We start from the raw sequence: 21386 nt of genomic DNA on the forward strand, positions 1-21386 counted from the left end.
GTGAGGAGCCTCCCCGGTGTGACGCGTGCCCCTGACGCATCAGGGACCCCAGGGTCAGTAACTCACGGCTGGGGAAGCGCAAGTCCGCGGCTGCCCAGTCGGGACTCGGATGTGAGGCAGACTCGGGAAAGGGGAGTCTGAGAGACAGATGTAACTGGGTGCCCACCCAGCGAGACCCGGGGGCTGGTCTCTCGAGGAACGCACACCAGCGCTTGGGGGGACACGGGCACTGTGAGCAGTTACCTGATTCCATGACAAGCTGACTCCGCATGCAGCCCTGCGTCGCTGTGGTCGCTGAGGCGGCAGAGGACAGGCCACAGCACCCACCCCGTGCCGCCACCGGTCCCTTTGTCAGGGTGAAAAGTCCCGAGCGCGTGTGTCCTCTTGGGGGAGGCGTGTCCCTGTGCAGCCACCCTGATGCGCCGGGATGGCCATTTCGCGGTTGAGGGGTGGAGCCCAAGGCCGGGGCAGGAAGGGTCACCGCGGGTGCCCCTGTGCTCACACCGCACAGACGTGCTGGTGCAGCGGGCACGGGGACGCTCTGCACAGGGCACGGCCCCTGCTGGTCCTGGAGATCCTCAACCGTCTTCCATGAAGGGAAGCTCCGGGACTCTCTGGCCCTCCGCGCACAGCTAACCCTGCTAAGGGCCCCACCTGCTCCCCCGCCTCCAGGAGCAAAGGGTGGGCCGGGAAAGTTGCTCTCTCCTCCCCAAATAAAGACCATACAAATGTGAAATCAAAAGTTTAATCTGACACAATTAAATATTTTTATATATCTCACACTGGAGGATTTCTTCCGAAACATAAGAAGTTAGAAATTACAAGTAGGTATATGCTTCCTATATTCAGATAAATTAGTTTCTATTCATTACTTAGGTTCCAGATAGGGAGAAACAACTCTGGCAAAAAATCATAGGTCTATCAGAGCAGATGACATGATGGGACCACTTAAAGACACACACAGTATTTTGGCATCTTCCTCCCTGGTCACGGGCCACGCTCCTGACACTCCTGGTGTCTGGGATGCAGTGTCTATTTAGGGCGGGAGACTGTGTGCAGTAAGCAGGACGGGGAGGGTACCGGGGGGTATCCACACCTAACCCTAGGCCGAAAGCAGCCGCATACAGAGCTGTCTGCACTCCTTCTTAGAAACCATCGCTGAGTCCAGCGAAATGAGTTCCGTCTCCGGGGTGGGGGTGGGGTGATAATCCAAACGGCCTCTAGACGCCTGTGTCTGTGTGAGTCACACAAGTGTCTGACCTAGGTGACCCGGGAAGAGGCCTAGGAAATGCTGCCTTTTCCACTTTTCTCGCTGGTGCTAGGATCTCACACCCAGTAAAACAAAAAATGTACATTGCCCTGCATCTCCTTCTGGGAATGGGGTACCCAGGGTCTCCTCTGGATGCAGGCAGGGCCCAGGACATCCCCTGAGAGGGGAGCACAGGTGCCTGCTGGGGGGTAGTGTGCTCCTCGGGGACCCCGGAGCTCGTTACCTGCCAGGTGGCTTCCCCCAATTCTGGTCATCCCCAAGGAAAGAGTTTATTAGCTGCATCTGCTTTTGCAATGTGTGAATCCATATTTTAAAGTTAAAAATGTGTCTCAAGACTGGCTGCCGATGTGAGGCCTCACCTGGGGCAGCTGGCCTGGGACGCGTGTGCCCGGAGGCCCCGGCCCTTCTTTGGGGGGTGGAGGATAGAGATGGGCTGTCAGCAGTGCTGGGGGCAGGTGTCGGGCAGCCCGCCTGGGAACAGTGGGGAGATGCAGTGACGATGTTATTATTTCCCCCAAAGCTGCAGAATGTTAACAGTTTGTTGGTCTAACTTCTGAACAAGCCAGGGGTTCCTCCCGGTGATAAGCCTTCTTAGAGACAAATGCCAGATGTCTTTGCTACACCCGGCGCTCTGCACGTGGTGCCCCGCCAGCTTTCTCTGGGTCCCCTCCCCGCAGAGCCCGCCCATCCTTCACAGCCCGTGGGCCAGCCCTCTCCTTGGAGACGGTGCACAGACCCCTGCAGCATCAGTAGGACGCTGTTTGCAATTAAGAATGTGAATGTGTGCTTTAAGGAAAAGTGTTTTTCTTTCCAGGAAGTGAAAACAGATAAAGTGATTATCTCTGTGATTGGATGATCCCACAAATTTCCCCTTACTATGATTGGTTGAACACGAACGCACCCTGTAACCGGAGGCAGGGACACTGAGGACACACAAGTAAGTCACGCCGCCATTCCCAGCGACGGTGGTGGGTGCGGGCTCTCCCAGCCTCGGCCGGCGGCTCACTGCGGGAGGGCCCTGAGGATGGCGTTCACCTCTTCTGCCACCGCCGTCAGCGCAAACTCGAACTGCTCCTGGGGGACGAGAGGGAGGAAGAGGTGAGTGCGACCACGTCCTCTCCATTCCAGCCTTTAGCTCTGCTGTGTTGTTCTGCAGAAAGAAAGGGTTCAGAAAAAGAAGAAAGGTCGCCTATCTCCCTAGAAAGGAGAGGATGGTGGTTTGCAAGATAAGAAGCCACGTTGATGGGGATTAGAATTTCTCACACGGGAAAGCTCATCTTTTATCACTGGGAGGCACCTACAAGGCACCAGCATGCGGGAGCCCCGCCTGGTCCCCTCTGGTTGCACAACGTGGGTGACGGCGGAGTGCGGGCCCCCCCGCGGCCAGGGCAGATGCAGACACCGGCCGCTCTGAGCTCCAGCCCTGCCACAGAGCCAGCCACGTGGCCTGCCCTTGAAAGGCGGGGGGGGGGGGTAATGTCACTGCCGTCAGGGGCATCGACCCAGCGTGCAGCCCGGCTCCACCCTGTTACACCTGCCAGGAAACCCCACCTCAGCCACAGCGTGTCCAGCCTTAGACGTGCATGTGCACGCGAGCTCCTGGTCACGGGCACACCCTGGACGGCGCCCGCCGTCTCACATGCAAAACCTGCCGAGACCAGGAGGTAGAAACGAGGGCGGCGTCGGGACTGTTCTCTCCCCTGGAAGTGGAGGGCTCGGTAGACGGGAACAAAGCCCACCCCTCCACGGGGGTCACAGGCCATTCCTTGGCACATGTCACTTGCCACACGGCGCCCCCGACGCCGCGTGGCATCGGGAAACGGGCCCCTCCCGAGAGTTTCTGATTAAGGAAAGCCATATGGACGGTTTAAATCCTTGAGATTCAAGTGGCAGCGTAGCTTCAAATCCAAAAATCATGATTACTACCCACTTCGGATGCCCAGTAAGTGGCAGAAACCACAGGAAGGTGGGATAATTTAACGCTCACGTTGGGACAAGACTGTGACTGGTGTTCCCTTTGCAGTGGCCCTGAAGGAATGACCTGCGTGGACCAACGGGTGTCTTTGCTAGCGGGCACACAGCCCCCAGAGGCATGTTCTGGAAACTGCCGTCAAGGGCGCACCCAGTCGAGTTTGCTCAGCAGTGGCCCCAGGCTGGAGCCGAGGGAGGCTGGCCCCGTGTGCCCGGCGTCCTCCCGCGGCCTCGCTTCTCATGGTCGACCGCCAGCTCCCGTGGCGCAATCTGGCTGCGTGTGTTCACACGAACAGCCCTCAGGCGACCTTCTCGTCTTCTGTGCAGGAGGATTCAGAGTATGGTGCTCTTTTCCCCACAGAAATCTCCCTTTTGTTGGGGTGCCTGGGTGGCTCAGTCATTAAGTGTCTGCCTTCGGCTCAGGGCGTGATCCCGGGATTCTGGGATTGAGTTCTGCATCGGGCTCCCTGCTCAGCGGGAAGCCTGCGTCTCCCTCTCCCTCTGCTTGTGTTCCCTCTCTCAGTCAAATAAATAAATAAAACATTAAAAAAAATCTCCCTTTTGTTAAACTGAACCTTAGGGAGTACCATTGGGCAAAGCCGTCACACATTAAGACAGAGTCGTGGCTTTGATGTGCTTATTTCTTCATACTTTGAAATTCCAGGAATTGCATTTATGGACACACTTCAAGACAACTTTTGAACCTCCACCCAAAGGAAGAGGGTTGATTCTTGGCGGGACGCTCCGTGAGGCAAGTTCTCTGCTCTCCCTCCTCTCCCTTCCCGGCAGGGCCTGGGGGCCACCCCCTGAGCCTCAGGACCTCGTGTCGCGAGGTCCTTTTTGGCAAACAGGACGCAGACAAGACAGCCGAATGGTGTGTGCACTGTGTTAGGCACCGTCCCCACGGTTTCGCCCAGATCCACCCTGGAGTCTGTGTTTTGGGCGTCCTCAGACCGTCTGGGGTGGAAGAGGCCTGCCTGAGAAGTACCCAGGAGCAGGCAGAGAAGAAGTGAGTCTTGAATGGCCGATTTCCTGCAGGTTGTCTGTGGAGACAGCCCAAAGCAGCATCGAGAGTCAGGCAGAGACAGAATCTGCTTTTTACTCCTGGTTCTAAAGCGGCACTGCTCACCAGGCCCTGGTTCTCCACCCCCGAGCCTCCTGTGCGGCTGCTCGTGGCCACGTGGGGCCAGACCATCCAGGGACGGGGCACTGACCCTGTCATGCTGGCCCTCGCGAGGCCACTGCCAAGTCGTGTGGTCAGTCTAGTGGGATGGACCTTCCCTGGGCACAAAACCTGCAGGTTTCTTGTCACCTGCTGGCATCATGATAAAGCAGGACAGCGAAGAGATGTGAACAGTGCCAAGTCTCTCTGCCAGGACACTGCTCATTACCGAGAAGAATAACCTGGGGGACCCGCCTGAGCTGAGTGACCGAAGCTCACCTCCCTAGTAGGGAGAGCAACCAGGGTCACGTGCCTCCTTCTGGGACGTTCCTGCCTGAGATACACAACCGGAACCGATCACAGGAATGTCGGACCAACCCCAGCAAGAGACAGTCTGCGAAAACCTAGCCACACCTGCCAGTTCTCTTCTGAAGACCTCTCAAGGCCACCAAGCTGTCCCACTAGGCGAGATGGGGGGATGTGATGACTGAGTGCATCTGGGGTGGTCCTGCTCCAGGGAGAGGTCACTGGGGGCACGGATGAGCTGGGACAAGGTCTGCGCCCGAGGAAATGGCTCATATTGGCCGCGGTCACCTGTGGTTACATAAGGCACTAGCAGCGGGAAGCTGGTGAGGGTACATGGGAATGAGCTGTATTATTTCTGCAAGTGTTTTGCAGGCTGAAATAATTGCAAAATTAAAGAAACACCCTAGGAAAACAAAGTGTGCCATGATTGATGAAGTCCCCTCACGCCGATCGAATATGATGGCCGTGACAGCCCCACACACTAGAGCGGGATGGGCTGAGTGCACGGTGCTCGTGACAGCCCTTCGGGGCCGTGCGCACACAGTTTGAGCTGCTTGTGCCCCAGCTCTGCTCGCACGCCCAGATGTCAGAGCCTGGATGGAGGTCACAGGTGTGGCTGGTGTGGCTGGCGTGGCTGGTGTGGCTGGCGGGGGAAGGGCTCGGCTGGAGCAGCCCTTGACTCTTTGAGATTTCTTGGGACTCTGCTTAGAATAGGTTTGTGGTTCTGTAAGAGAATGAAATTAAATTTGCCCCAGTGTTTGGGGTTGACTTCGGCCATAAAGAACCAGCCAGGTGACTCTGTCAAGGTATTTTAGGAAAGGACCTTCCGGTTCAAAATGTGCTCAGCTTAGCCTTACAGGGCGCGTGGCTTTGTTCTCAACAGAGTGCTTGGGACGTGGCTGTCTTCTCTCCTGTCCAGCTCAGACCCCGCGTGACCTGTGACTTCTCCTGGTACCATTCAGACAGAAGGGGGCTGGCGGCTGCTGGCACTTTCCAGGGGGAGCAGTGAGCCGCCAGGAGGTGGGGTGACCTCCCTGGGGCCCCAGAACTGTCACCACCAGGCGCAGACACAGTCCTCGGGCTCTTGGGTCAGGTCTGCTTCATGGGGGTGTCCTCTTAGGCACAAGGAAGGGCATCTTTTAGTGATTTTGGCCTTTTGTGTAGGTGCTAATAGCATCGGGGTGTCAGGACTACCCCGAGGAAGGGAAGAGTCTGCATTTTATGACTTCAGGACCTTTCTGGAACAGACGTGTGGGAGCTTGCGTCGTCGTTGGACACGGATACTTCTGAATGCTAAGGGAACATCAGAGTTAGCTCGTTTCTAGCTCCGGTTCACCCAAAACCAACCAGCTATCTCGTGTTCTCTCTTGTTCCAAATGTGGCCTTTTCAGTAAGAACACAAATCAGCTGTTTTGAGGTGCTAGAGGACCCGCGTACACCCTGGGGACATTCGGTACCCACACAACAGAGCTGTGGTTCTGAGGGCCAGAAATAGGGGAGTCTGGCAGGATGTTTAGTGAATCCAGAACATTCCCCTGCAAGGGTGCTGGGGTTTATCACTGACCTCTTTTTTTTTTTTTTTTAAGATTTATTTATTTTGGAGAGAGAGAGAGAGATAGAGAGAGGGAGAGAAAGAGAGTGCAGAGGGGAGGGACAGAGGGAGAGGGAGAATCTCAAGCAGGCTTCCCGCTGAGCGTGGAGCCCAATGTGGCTCAATCCCATGACCCTGAGGTCAGGACTCAGATGCTAAACTGACTAAGCCGCCCAGGCATACCTATCATGGAGCTCTTTTTATAAAAATGTAATGCTCACCCCCTTCCCCAGATCTGCTGGGTGGAGGGCTCCCAAGACTGGAGATTGGACTGTGTTTTGTTTTGTTTTGTTTTGTTTTTTTTGCTGAAATGCAGGGGGGGACTGCTGAACCCCTCCCTGGAGGGGCCTCTAAGTCCCACCTGGGACCTGCATGGGAGACGCTCAGCCTGGTTCTCCTCTCTCCTTGCTCAGAAGCACCTGCAGAAAGACACCCCTGTCACCCCCACCCCCGAGGACGGGCCGGCAGTACCTTTGTCTGGACCATGCCCGGTCTCTGGTCCCTCAGGTGCTCCAGGGTCGCTGCGATATCAATCTCCTTTGCACCTACAATGAACAACACACACAGATGGGGCTGGGCTCAGACACAGGACCCGCGCTCGCTGTCACTCGCCTGCATCGGGCTCCCCTCGGGGTGAGAGGCCAATTCAGAATGATGACACTCATCCCTCAGCTGGCCGGCGGGCAGCTGCCAGGTCTGTGCTCGTCTAGAAAAATGAGGCGCGGCGGTTTTCACCAGCATTCATTCAGGAACGTGGGGCTGAGACATTGCTGTCAGATGCCCATCTAGGTACTTACAATGGTCATCGATGTGAGAGACGACAACTTGGTGATTTTTGTGTGTGTGGCATTTAGGAGAATGTTTTAGAAATAGGAAGCATATAAGCTTTAATTTCAATTGTGTAGGATTTTTTAAATTTTATGTAGTAAGACATTAGACTAATACATCTTTTCCATCTTATATTAGCTGTTAAAGGTGAGCTCCCAGTGAGAGTTCCAAACGTCAAGAAAAGGTAGAGATGCCCTTGTGCGTGTTCCCTGCAGAGTTTCACCGAGAGACCCCTCCCCACAGACAGCATGTGTCTCATGGGAGCTGTTCCGGGCTTCACAGAAATAATACTATTTGGGTTTGAAACTTTGACCTTATCATTAATTCAACACATGTTCTCGTTTTTCTATTTCTAGTAGACAGACAAAGAACAGCGCTGGGTCCCAAGCCCACAAGGAGCTGAGACGCGTCCACCAATATGTAAATGCAGAATGTGGGAACTGGGAGCCCGCGGTCACCTGAGGTGGACAAGGACCCACGAGCCAAACTGGGTGCCCTGTTCCGAGCATCGTCTCGGCTCGTTACCAGAACACAGTGGAGCGGGAGCTGCCACCACCCCCGCTGTGGCGGAGACCGAGCCTCGTCCCGGTGGGACAGCCCGTCTATCCCTGGTCACACAGAGCAGGCGGCCGCGATGGTCGGCAGCCAGGCTGCACCAGGCGGAAGGGGCGAGAGGCCCTGCCTGGCCTTCTCTGTCTGCACAACCTAAGTGAGCACGTCGCTCCCCTCGAGCACAGACCAGGACAACGGACTTGAAATTGCTATGGGGGTTGTAATTTTTCGAGTCCTAGGGCTCTGGGGCTCATTTGGGGCAGCCCGCGATGTTTTCCGAGCACAGCAGGTTGAGATGGGCAGAGAGGGAGAGAGGTGGGCAGGGGAGGTCCTGAGACACATCCCAACCAAACGTATCTGCATAAATAAAGGGAAGCCAGCAGGAAGGACAGATGATCTGGCACCATGTCCGCACTGTGGCCGGCCACCCCCATGCCCTCGGTCTCCACCCCCATCCTCGAGTGGACACGATGGGGGCGCTCGCGTCTCCTGAGGCTGCGGGGACAGGGCTCAGCATGTCGCAGGCTCCCAGTGAACGTAGTGGCCCCATGGGAACTAAGCCACGGTCCTTCCGGATACGGAATACCATCCTACCGGTACGGGAACACCACGAGTTTCCCCGAGTGTTAAATCAGGGGCTTCACAGGAAGGAGAGGAAATCTCTGTCTTGAAACCGTCCCCCAGGGAGCTCGGCAGTTGGGGTCCGCTGAGAAACTCATTCAAGGAAAAGACAGGGGTCAGGTCCTGGGCAGGCTGCTCTTCAGGTATTGAAGAGGCTTCAGTAAATACAACCTTGTTTTAAAGGGATCCTGTGAGTCTCTGTTCTGTTCCGTGGATCTATGTGTCTGTTTTTATGCCAGTACCAGACTGTCTTGATAATTACAGCTTTGTAATAGAGCTTAAAGTCTGGAATTGTGATGCCTCCTGCTTTGGTTTTCTTTTTCAAGGTCGCTTTGGCTATTTGGGCTCTGTTGTGGTTCCATACGCATTTTAGGGTTGTTCTAGTTCTGTGAAAAATGCTGGTGGTATTTTGCTAAGGATTGCATTAAATGTGTAGATTGCTTTGGGTAATAAAGACATTTCAACAATGTTTGTCAAAAACAAGTGAACACAGGGGAAGAGGGAAAAAAGGAGAGAGGGAACGGAACCCTAAGAGACTCTTAAAGACAGAGAACACATTGAGGGTTGATGGGGGGAGGGGGTGGGGGATGGGCTAATGATGAAGGGCATTAAAGAGGGCTCTGGTGTGTAACACGGAGTGCTCTGTGTAAGTGAGGAATCACTGAATTCCGCTCCAGAAACCAACACTGCCCTGTATGTTCACTACAATTTACATCAGAAAAATAAAGTTCAACAAGGGACCAAAAACAAGAAATAGAAATAAAGGGAACCCACGAATGTGAGATAGCCTGAAACAAAGAGTTTTCTCTACTACTAAATGGGGAGATGGAGAAGAGAGGGAGCCAAGCGGTGGGGTCTGGAGGCCACGGCGTGTGGGGCCCCCCATGGCGGCCACGGTCTGAGGACCCGCAGCCACGCCTTCCCAGAGCAGGCCGGGCCCTCGGGGCCCACATGCGAGCTATGGGGATAACCGCCACAGAAATTGGCTTCTTCAAGACACAAGCCTGCCTTAGGAAGGTTAAATGCTGCGCGGAGAGGGAGCGAGGGGGGCGCGGATTTGCTCCCCCCATGCGTGCACTGCAGTTCTCCAGTGGGCGTGGTCGGAAGCACCCGGTGTGGGCAGCCGCAATTCGGCCTGCGGGCCTGCTCCCCGCACCTGCGGGCCCGGTGCCAGGTGCTCCCGGTGCGACCCTGCCCCAGTGTGAGGCTCCCCGCCGGTGTGGGGTCTCCAGCGGGCACGGCGCCGAGGGTCCTTGCGGGGTCCGACGCGGAGCGACATGACGCGGGCACGATTCACGGCACCGACAGCACACAAGATGCTCGCACATTCTGGAGAATCAATTTGCTCGGGTTCAGTCCACGCTGGCTCCCAGCCGGGCGCGCAGCCGCTCCTAACCGCGACCTCGAGGTGTGGGGTGGACCCCAGTGCGACAGACAGAGATGAGTCCCGGCCCTCCCGAAACGAAATCCAAGAGCCCCACGTGGGATCGGGACTTAGCTAGAACCCCTCTCTTTTTAAGACAGTTCAGGGCACTTTCTTTTAGTCCTTGAAGCTGGCTTTAAAGCCTCTTCCAGCCGCTCTATCATTCCCAGGGGCTGCTCCGTATGCTGGGACCGCAGGGAGGCCGTCCCTGCTGGAGGCCACGGCTCAGGCTGGGGACACGTGCAGCCCTCCCTCCTGGGCGCTGTCCACGCGGACGATGGCCGCTGGCGCTGTCCCGAGCCAGCAGGACCCTTGGATTCAATGCTACAAGTAGCCTCTCTCGTTTCATTACATGAGGACACCCTCTGGACCACAGTCTGTGAGGGAAAGGGAGGGACAGGAGGGAAGGCTGATCTGGTTGTCCCTAGACAGGGAGTTTAAACCAGCCGGGGGGCTAGCTCAGAACTCCACTTTGCCTGGAGCCAGAGTCGGACGCTTGAGGAGGACAAACCACGCTTAAAACCGTCCAGAACTAAATTCGGAGAAGTGATGGATTTATGAAGCAAAGGCCGTTGTGTGGCCTGGATGGCTAACGTCCCCTTGCTTGTCAGGATCGCAATAACAAGTTATTTGCAGTGTGTGCAGAGAGAGGAGTTTACAGAACTCAGCCCGTGGCCTGTCTGAGCGCTGGGGACACACAGGGAGGGCGGTCGGAGCGGGCACAGCACCCGGCTCCGTGGGGACAACCGAACAGAACCCGCACTTAGAAAGCCGATCGGCGGGCGGGGCGGGAGTCCTCCCTCCCTTTATGAAGGGATTTGCTGAGGTCCCCCAAATCTAGGCAGCTCCCTCTAGTGCATTCAAAGTGGAGCCCGTCTTCAGAAGTTCCATTTTGCTGACAACACGTGAAACTCTAGGCGGACGGCCCTCCGGCGTGTGGGGCCCCCGTGGGAAAGCATGTGCGCGGTCAGCAGCGGCAGAAGCCCGCACGCGAGCAAGACACGGCGGAGGTGTCGGCGCTTCCCGCCGAGAAGCGCCACGACTACTCGCACAGCAGAGCGCCCGCAGGACTGCGCTCTGCGGCCCAGCGCAAGGTGTGCTCCCTGGACGGGAGGCGCCGCCCGGGACCCAGCGCCACGGCCCCGCGGGCAGCCGCCCCTGCCCAAACGGGCGTCCGCCCCGGGGCGCTGCGGGGTTGGCTAGCGCGCACACCCGGCCCCTCCAGTGCGCGCTCCACGAACGTTCATCACTGTTAGTCTCTATCTCACCCAGGGTCCATTGGTTTCCAAGTTTACGCATCGGCGAAATACATTTTTAAGACCGGAGAGGTTTTTAATCCCTAGATAAAAAGTATTAACCGTTAAACAATGAACATCTAGCGATCACTAGTATGAAAGCATTTAAACTTTGTGTGTGAAAGAATGCATTCAAGAAATGGATTCAAGAAAACCAAGCTCTTGATGGGGGTGGCTTCAAACTCTCCTGGAGTCTGCTCCCCGGCTGAGGGCTCGTGTGGACCGTCCACCCACTTTGGCCAGCGTGGCCTCCTCGCAGGTGCGCGTGACGAGCGGGAGCGTGGTCTGCGCATGCTCCCTGCTCCGCACGGCTTCCGGCAGCGCGTTCCGTGGTGAGGCTGAATACACATAGATCAGTTTCCGTACGGTGTTTTTACCCACAAGGTCTGCAAACTGCGGGGCTCCCCTGTTCTCTTTTCTTCAAGGTATAACGGCAACGCGTGTCAAGCGTGCAAGAGGGAGCGCCTTCACTTTGTAGGAGCAGGTGGTCTCCCTTCCGCAGCCAGGAGGTGCCGAACAACGGCTCTGCTCTGGCTGAAGGCCTTCGAAGGCGCCAAGTGGCCCAACACTGCGGGAGGAGAGCCGAGCCCACCGCGCAAGGCCAGAGCTCCGCCTCCGTCCGCAGGACCAGAGCCGGCGACTGTGGGCCCCACCCTCACAGGTGCGCGCACGCACACGCCTGGCACGGGCTCGCACACGCCGGACGCGCTCGCACACACGGGACGCGCTCGCATTCGCCTGGCACGGGCTCGCACACACGCACGCGCTGTCCTGCGCCTTCTGCGCCAAGCGCTGATGCCCGTAACCACCTGGAGGCCTGTAAAGATCACAGCCGGGGGATTTCTGCTGACGTCTGAGATGAGTTAGAATCTCTTTGTCTGACTGGATCAAAGGAGACAAATCTGCATCTTAGTCCCTTGAAAATCAAGTATACCAGGACCCAAACTCAAAATATTTTTCATGTTTTTTTAAAAAACAAATTCAAAATCATTTTTCAGGAGAAACGGAGATGGCTCCAAGTCTCTGTAAGTGCGCACGCTCACTTCAAACCACCGTGACCTTCAGGACTGCCGGAGAAGGTGGGGTTGCTCAGGTTCCTGACGGCCTGTCCTCCAGCGGGGGCGCCTCCACACCCCAGGGGCACCCACGGTCTCGGAGCATGTGCGCCCAGGTGTGAGTATGCAGGCCACTGGGCGTGGAAAGGGACAGAAGAGGGGGGACGGCCCCGCACTCGGAGAGCATGCCGCCATGCACAGGTGTGGCCGCCTCTCACGCCCGCTCAGCAGCAGGTGCCGAGCGCACAGGGCGTGAAGGGGGTGCAGAGGCAGCACGGCTGTGGAAGCCTGCAGGTGTGGTCCGGCCTCCTGCATGAGGTTCCCCGCAGCCCAGAGAAATGCCCGGGTCACAAATGTGCCCGAGTGTGTCCTGGGAGGGCATCCTCAGCAGCAGGAAAGGGGCCTGCAGGACCCCCGCCAAGCCACCAGGAACACCGCCCGCTCACTCTGGGGAGTCTCCGGCTCAGGCAGGTTCTCCCGAGTGCCTGTGTGGTGGGCACCCAGAAGCCAGCCAGGCCAGGCCGCACGGGCTGCTCTTGAACAGAGAAACAAGTCCTTCAGGGTGACTGACCCTCCACCGCTCACCGAAGTGGCAACGCGGGCTCTGCTTGCCGCCCCCCCATCAGTCCTCACCTGTGCTTCTGACTTAGAAAGTCAGAGCCCGTGGCCTGGCTGGGGACGGTGCTGAGCACAGTGATTCCAGGTGCTGAGCACAGTGATTCCAGGCTCCGTCGGTGCCCACGGCGAAGCACTGGGCCCCTCTTCTGTGGACTCCTCCCGGCTTTGTGGAAATGGGGAAACAGACACCCTAAGGAGGCGTCAGGAGGGAGCCCAGAGGTTGGAAGGACAGCACGGGACTGTTGTGTCCTACGTAAGCCCAGGTGACTGTGGGGGGTGCTTATGAAAGAGTCCCTAATGCAGAGGGCAGAGGCACCGTTCCCTATACCGCTGCCCTGGCCAGATAGCACCCTTTCTTGCTAAAGCCTCAGAACTCTACTTACCACAGCCTGCGAGCTGCCGCTGCCAAGGGACCAGGATGGCTGTGCGTGGGGACTTCCTGCCACCAGGAACGGACGGGGATCTCAGCAGGAGCAGGGACATGCCCTCACCGTGTGGGAAGGAAATGAGCACGAGGCAGGATCTGCCGTCAAGAAGGGCCTGGGCACAGGCAGCCTCCCTGGAGGCCTCTGGGGTCTCTAGGGAGAGGGTCACAGACTCAAGCGGAGCAGCCTCCCTGGGCCGGCGGTGCGCGGAGCTCTGCTGGAGAGCTGACAGCAAAGCCGCCGGGCATGTGTGGCAGGGCCCAGTGTGTGCAGCAGCCTGGCTGGGGACAGCAGGTCAGACGGGTGACGCTGCTCACGGAGAAGGGGGACAGGTACGTGGACAAGCTGGCGGCCCTTGGTCCAGCAGAAGGAAGTGAGCTCACAGGGGGGATGGCCCAAACACCAACCAAGTCAGGGTGGGTTGACCCAGGTTTTGTGCTGTCTCACGTGTGCTGCGTGTCTGTGTGTCTGCCCACGGACTAGTCAGACCGGGGAGGAGGGCTATGGGTGACCCTAGGAGGCCACGTGAGCAGATCTGACCCAGGAGGTGTGGGAGAGAGGGACGCTTGCTGTGCAGGCTCACGGGGACCCAGAGCCGTCAGCCCCTCCCCGCACCGCTCATCCATGATGGCTTACTCCACGGGACGGAAACCATTGAGGAGATGAGCTGTAGAGCACGGTTCCCAATATTACCCAAACTTGTCATACTCATGGTGCTTCCTCGGAGTGAGCGGCCCCACCGTGTCTTATCCTCTCCCTTAACCAGCTTGCCTACGGGGTGCCCTGGCTGGGGTCACAGCCCAGGGATGCCACTCCCGGGATGCTCCCCGAAGTCCTGGCTGCAGGTGGCCGAGAGCACGTGGGGCTCCCAGCTCTGCACACCCTCTGCCCTGTCCGACCCCGCGTGCCTGTTGCTGCCGTACCAGGCAGCTTGGGGTGGGAAGTGTGGATCGAGTGGCAACAAGCAGGTGAGGGAAGAACTAGGCACACCCCTGACTGACAGTGCTCACGAGGGCCCCGCCACACCCATGTCTCCCGCGACAGTGGCACTCCCCGTGTTCTGGCCACCTTGTCAGCCTGAGACGTCCATGAAGCTGGAGATGAGCGTTTCGGCTTTGAAGTCACGCTGAAGCCAGACTCTCTGTGAAATTCCTTTTCTTCTGGTTCTTCAGGTTTTAATGCTTCAGCCACACATACAAAAAGCGATGTTGCCCCCTTGACACACACCATTCTTTGTGGCCTGTTCTCCCAACCAGTCTTGTCTGTGGCACAGCCAGCCACGTGCGTGGCCACGGATGTGCTCACGGCGAGGACGGGCTTGGGCCTCCTGCATACTCCACCCCTCTCGTCCAGCCAGTCCCGCCAGCCCCTGCCTACAGTGTCGCTCCAGACTGACCTGAGTCAGTGGGCCTGCCATTCCAGGCCCTAAACAAACTCTCCCCAGCTCCCCTGCTCGCTCATTCCCCGACCACCCCCACCACCCGTGTCTCTGCGTGCTGACTCTAGGGGTCCTGCTACCCTCTGCCATCTCAACCTGCTAGGCTCTGACATTTGCAGAAAGACCAGGGCTCTGCATCGACCGGCCAGCTGGAGGCCTCCTGGCAGGTTGCCAAACCTCTGAGATCTAATGCCTCAGTTTACAACAAAGCGTCTGAACGAATGAGCCTCAGGCCCCCTTCTGTTCTGAGGGCAACAGTCCATAGCTCTGGTCAGCACTCTGCCCTAGGTGGGAGTGAGGCACCCCCAGGACCGTGCACCCCAGGTGAGGGTCCTCATGGCACGTACCACCCCTACAATCTGCAAGCTTCAGGCTCCATCTGTTTCTCTCCACAGAGGATAAATTCAGGGAGGGTGACCTCATTTTCTTGCCTTGTTCACCATGCCTCTTCCGACAATGGCCTGGCAAGGTGCTCTGTAAACACCAGGTTGAAACGACACTTCTGTGGCTTTGCACAAGAAAGACATCGCAGTATGGTGGCAGTGGTCATGAGGCCCAGTGGGACCCAGGCGAGGAGAGAGGAGCTGAGGAGCCGTGCAGCAGCACGCGAAAGGCCCTGAGCCCCAAGGTCAGAGAGGCTGCAGGCCCCGAGGGGCACAGGGGTGAGATGGGAGGGCTCAGCAGGGCCTCTGAGGGCTCGCTCTTTCAGACGCCATGTTCATGCTGCGTGGAGAACAGACGGGGTCAGGACTGAGCAGGGAAATCAGTGCAGAGGCCGCCGTGGCAGGGCTGGGGGAAATCGGGTGCCCACCCTCAGGGCTGTTCCCTAGCACCGCGTGGTCCCGTGGGACTCCCCGCAATGACGAGGTGGTCTGCGTCACCCACCGTGGCGGTCCCAGTCACGTGTGGCATCGGGTGCGTGATGTGTGGCCAGCATGCCGGAGGCACTGATTTTCACGTTTTAATCCACTTACGTCGGCACGCGTGGCTAATGGCCGCGTACGGAACAGTGCATCTCTGGAGGAGTGACAGGTTTGAAAACGTTCAAGGAGGCATGAACTATTATTTAAGTAAGACATTTGGATAGTTAACCGCTATGATATACTGGAAAGTTACCGAAAGCGTAGATGTTCACTGTTCTCACCACAGAAAAGAATCCTGTCGCTGAGTGGTGGTGGAGCTGCTCGCTGCCCTTACCTCGGCACCGTTTCGTGACACACGCGTCAGTCACCACGTGGTGCACCGTAAACCTACACAGCGTCGCACTGCAGTGGCAGCTCAGCAAAGCGGGGAGACATTTTAAGACGCTATTTTGACATCACTAACCCAAAGTAGAGCCCGAGTCCGGGTGTGAAGGCACACGCAGCAGGCCGGGCTCCTCGGCTGGTCCGAGGGCCTTTCTGTCGTCTCTCCGGGCTCCCAAAGCCAGGATCCCATCTTCTACTTGACCTGTATTGTGTTTTAAAGATTTATTTATTTATTTTAGAGAAAGAGTGCGAGTAGGGGGAGGGGTAGAGGGAGAGAGAATCCGAAGCAGATTCCCCACTGACAGTGGAGCCTGACTCGGGGCTCGATCTCACGACCCCAAGATCATGACCTGAGCTGAAATCAAGAGTCGGACGCTCAACTGACGGAGCCAGCCCAGCGCCCCAACTTTGACCTATTAAAAGTTACCATCTCTTACAAGAAAACTCACGGGGAAATCTTTTTTTTTTTTAATAACAGGCCTCCTCACGGGTGTAAGGTGAGAGCGCGTGGTGGGTTTGATGTGCATTTCTTACACCAGACAATTCGCTGCGGACTTTAAAAATGTGTGGGTCTGTTTGCAGCACGGACGGGGCAGTGGTACGACACCGTTATCAAGGACACGGGCCGTGACGTCACATCCCAGCGAGGTCACCTGACAGCTGTGCGACCCTGGGTGAGTGAAGCCCAGATGTCCTCACCTGAGAAACGGTAATAAAAGCATTACCATCCACAGAGCCCTGCATGGCACCACTATAAATGTGAATATGTAAGAAACGAAGCTGGGGATAGGCTTAAAAATTTTTTCTGCATATTTCCATGGTGATTATGTATTACTCAAGGGAAAACATAGTTGTAATCAGCTAAATAAGTAAAAATTGCCCGTGTTCTTAGACAAAGGCCTGAAGTGATGCCCGAGATAATGGTCATCACATCCATAGATGAGGGCCAGGAGGCATGGAAACTCACTCTTCTCGCTTTCCTCGTTTTGGTAATATTTTGACAGGCATGTGTGTATTATTGCTTTTATTTATTTTTTGTTTTTTAGTTTCATTGAGTTTTAGATTTTAATTCCAGTGTCGTTAACATACAGGGTTATACTAGCTTCAGGAGTACGGTATAGTGATTCACGTGGGGAAAATCTTCATGGCGTTGGCTTTGGCAAAAGATTTCCAGGATACGACACTAAACGCATAGGCAACAACAGGAAAAACAGACAAATGGGACCTCATAAACACAAAATGCTCTCATGCACCAAGGACACCATTGAGAGAACAAAAAAATCTTCTCCCATAGAATTTCCCCATTCTACGGGAGGAAATATTTGCAAATGCCATATCTGATAAGGGATTAATATTCAGAATATATAAAGAACCTTTAAAACTCAGTAACAACAAAAACCAAATAGCCCAATTAAAAAATGGGCAAAGGACTTGAGTAGACATTTTTCCAAAGAAAATGTCCAAATAGCCCACAAACATGAAAAGACGCTCAACATCATAGTCATTAGGAAAATGCAAATCAAAACCACAGACATCACACACTTAAGATGGCTACTTCCAAAAACACAGGGAACAGCAAATGCTGGAAAAGATGTGGCGTGATTAGACCCCTCGTGAGCCGTGGGCGGGAGGGTAAATCGGGGCAGCCACTGTGGGAAACAGTGCGGCGCGTCCTCTGTAGGGCAGTGTGGTTCAGCAATTGCACGCTGGGTCTGCACCCAGGAGAGGAAGAAGCGGAAACTCAGAGAGGCGTTTGTGCGCCCACGTTCGCAGCAGCATGGGGCCCGGGGCTGCAGGCTGGAGGCACCCCGCGCATCCATCCATCGGGGGTGATGGGTCAACAAGTGTGGTCTGCCCACACGATGGACTGTGATCCAGCCACCTGGGCCCTGGGCGAGCCTGGAGGACGCTAGGCTAAGTGAGCTAATCGCGTCACGGAAGGACACATGCTGTATGGTCCCAGGCATAAGGCCCCCAGCATCGCGAGTTTTAGGGACAGTGAGCAGAAAGGAGATGATACATCCCCTCCTCCAGGCAGCTGTTGACTGAGGGGCACCGTGCGACAGAAAACAGGAAGCAGCTCAGGCCGCTGAGACGGAAGGAGGTGTGGGACCCACGGCCGCATGGGCGCGGACACCCGCCCACGTTCCCAAGGCTCGGCCACTTCAGCGGCACGTCCACACACTTGTGCACCCATGGGGTGGGCGAATCACACGTACAGTGAGGTCCCTGGTCCTGAGGCCCTAGGCGAACAAAGGTCTGGGCCTCCCGGAGCTCTGCGGGGCTTTCTGAACACCAGGCGCAGTGGGGAGGCCGTGGCGGGCACTCGGAGCAGCCCGGTGGGGCTGGGCGGGTGGGGGTCTGTGATGGCCGCCCGAGAGTGACATGGCCAGCTAGCAGCACCTGCTTCAGGGTGGCCCTCCGCCTGGCACCCACTTCCTTTAAAGAACTGCGATGAAAAAAAAACCTGGCCGAAGAGACGTCATGGACACAAACTTGAAAGGCACAACTTTGGAAACCATCATGGCTGCAAACGCATTCAGGCTACACGTGAGCCTCGTTCTCCCGTGAGACAGGACCATGCTCCTGAAAACCCGTTCTGATGAAAATACTAACTACGGGTGAGAAACGCACAGGTGGGAGCAGAGGAAACATGCAGAAGGGTTTTACGGATGGGGCAGAGAGCAGGGGCCTGTCTGCTTTGATTCAAACTGCACTGTCGTCTGCTTGCTAATAAACAAGGCAGTGGAGAAAGATTGAATTATGCTCGTGCATTCTCAGAGGCCCCCCAATAGGACGCAGGCCTTAATCCCCAGAGCCTGAGTGAATGAGCGGGCTCCGCGAGCGCGGCTGCAGCTGGGCCGGCCAGTGCCGGCGGGTGTGGTGCCCCGCGCAGGCCTGGAGGCTCGCGCAGGAGAGCTTTGGAAAGGCATTCTTTGGTCCTCATGCAATTCATTCCTTGTAAGAAAAGGAAATGGGAAGAAAGGTTTCGTGTCCAGGCTTTGGGCCTTTGATCATTTGATGAACGCGGGGTCTGCTGCGCGGCCTCTAGCTTCTCAGGCCAGACAAAGGCAGCCCAGGCTGCACTGGCCCCGAGAGCTCTCCTCTCGCTAGAACAAAACCGCAGGTGGCCTCGCAGTGTGGCGGCCTGGGAAAGACCCACCTCAGCCGGTGAGGGGCCGCCCTGCCCTTTGATCTCTCCTGAGACCGAGGCCCAGGCCCCAGGTCAGAGGATTTCACACCGCACGCCCCCTGGGCAGAGGGGAGTAGGTCAAGAACAGAATGGGGGTGACCCATCTCAGACGCGGCCTGGAGACTGCCCTCCTTGGCCAGTTCCACACGGCTGGGCTCCATTGTTGAAGGCTGGCCACACTTGAAGGGGAATGTGACAGTCCATGCTACAGCGGAGCCACTCAATGCAGGCCCGGGCTCGGACAATGAAGTCAGCCCCGCCCCCGGACGGTGACATTCTTCCGAGGCTGCTTCTGGTAAAGCCCGCCTGCACTTCTGAAAATCCAGGACCCCAACGTGACCCCTGCAGTAGTGAGAAAGCAGTGGCGTCCGTCTGCTGCCTGTGGGTGAGCTGGGTTCCATTCGGGCGCAAATGTGCGCCGTGGTTTACTGTATCACGTTGCTCTACCAATGCGGGCGGGACTCATCGCAAACACCAACAACGGTCTGCGGCCTTCGGAAGGAATTCTGCTTTAACAGAAGGAAAATCCGTGTGCGACAGGCAGAGAGGAGAGCGGGTATAAGGGAAGAAAGATAAATCTCTTGAGAGCTCCGAGCTCCCAATAATTGCAAATTTGCAAATGAAAAGATGTATTTGATAAGGCACAGTGGCATTAATGGGTAGGAAACTTCTGACTAAAAAAGTTAGGGTTGTGTTAGGATCTAAAATCAAAATATGTCATTAAAAACAGTATCAGATCATTTGTCTTTTTGCTTTGGTTTCTCTGTTTGACATGCCAGAACTCAGCTAATTTAGGCCCTTAAAATAAGATTTGATGGTGCAAAGCCAGTTTCTTGCTCTCCAAAGTGGCCTGCCTGGGAGACATGGAGCAGGGTGTGGGGTGCAGAGCCCGGGTCTGGTCCTGGCCCTCCATCGCTCAGGCGAGCCGGTCCTTGAGTGTAAAACAGTGGGCTACACACCACATCCTTGGTCGAGAGATGCGTTCCATTTCTCTCCTTCTTTTTAACCAGAATGTGGAGTCAGGAAAGTGCTTCGTTCGAGTTGCCAGCATCTGTGTGAAAATGTACTGAAACTCATTTCTGTAATCAGCGTCTGCTCCTGTTTCTGGGCAAGGGATGAAGGACGGGTGTTCCAGAAGGCGGGGGCCTGTCTGTGAGAACACGAAGGCATGCGTGTGCACACGCGCGCGCGCGTGTGTGTGTGTGTAGACGGAGAGAACGTTTTGTTCACGGGTGAGAGAGAGGACGGTGTCCCCGCCTCAGCTGGACCTCCTTCCGAGTCCCGTGGGCTGTGGACAGGCAGTGCGGGACGAGCGGTGCTTTCTCGGGTCTAGGAAATGCGGCAGGATTCCTCAGTCACCATGGTAATTCGTGTGTGAGTCCAAGAGGCGGGTCCAGTGGAAGTGGCTGTGGAGCAGGCTCTCTGGTCTGTAAAGAGATGGCTCGCGGCTTCGGTCCGGAGAGCACACCAGAGCGACCAGACCAGCTCCACGTCCGTCCGCGTCCGTAGCTCCACGGGGCCAAGGCGGCCGGAGGGCTCCGCTGAGCCGCCCGCTGCCGGCCGCGCGGGGTCAGCTCCCGGGCCAGGCTTGCAGGAGCTGCCGGACCCCTGCCTCCTCCTCTCGGGTTAGGATGCTTCAGGGCAAAGCCCTGTGCAGTGTGTGTGCGAGGACAAGATCCGGGCGTGCGGGGCTGCAGGGGTGAAAGTGTGCCGAGCGAGGGGTTGCGGGGTTGCAGGGGGAGGAGGCCACGCCAGGCCACCGACCCCGCACTCCGCTCATGCAGCTTTAGCAGCAGGGAGGGTCGCACGAACGCTCGAAGGACGCTGCACCGCTACAGCACCGAGATCCCGAGGCTGCCTTCCCCCGCGGGACGTCAACCCTGACCCGTGCGGCAGGTGCTTACCACACCTACCGTGCGCCGCGCCCAGCGCCACCCCGGCAACAGAGGACGAGCCTCGGAAATACCCTGCTCGCGGCAAACAGCTTTCACGTGACTCAGGAAAGGGACAACAATCGGCTAATTTCCTCCAAGGCTGAGGAGAGTGGTACCCCCAGGTCGCCACGGCAACGCGGTCCCAGCTGCGCTGCCACAAAGCAGCCCCGCTCCCCGCCTCACCTTTGGCCATCTTGTTGAGAACCATGTCGATCAGGACGTAGGTGCCGCTCCTGCCCGCGCCGTCGCTGCCAATGGAAGGGGAAGAGGTGAGAACACCGCGGCCACGGGGACCCCACGCCCACCAAAGCTGTGACAGGGTGTTTCCCTCCGTGTTTAAGTGGAGCTCATAAGGGGAGAGGAAGGCTTGGATTGACAGAAAGAGGACGAAAGTGGGGTGAGGAAGAATCACAGGATGGGAGAGGGGAGGAGGGTTGGGAGGAGGGGGAGGACGGAG

General features: G+C 56.9%; 1 protein-coding gene across 1 annotated transcript in view; it reads right to left on the reverse strand.

The window, feature by feature from the left end:
• Positions 1–733: 733 nt before the first annotated feature.
• PTPRN2 (protein tyrosine phosphatase receptor type N2) overlaps positions 734–21386 on the reverse strand; it is a 735412-nt gene continuing 714759 nt past the window's right edge. The window contains exons 17-19 of the mRNA XM_034650176.1: positions 21113–21177; positions 6772–6845; positions 734–2344 (exon numbers count right to left, since the gene is read on the reverse strand). Coding sequence (XP_034506067.1) covers positions 2273–2344; positions 6772–6845; positions 21113–21177 — 211 coding nt within the window. The 3' untranslated portion in view covers positions 734–2272. The remainder of the gene's footprint in view (positions 2345–6771; positions 6846–21112; positions 21178–21386) is intronic.

Source organism: Ailuropoda melanoleuca, chromosome 1 (assembly GCF_002007445.2).
Source record: "Ailuropoda melanoleuca isolate Jingjing chromosome 1, ASM200744v2, whole genome shotgun sequence".
Taxonomy (NCBI): Eukaryota; Metazoa; Chordata; class Mammalia; order Carnivora; family Ursidae; genus Ailuropoda; species Ailuropoda melanoleuca.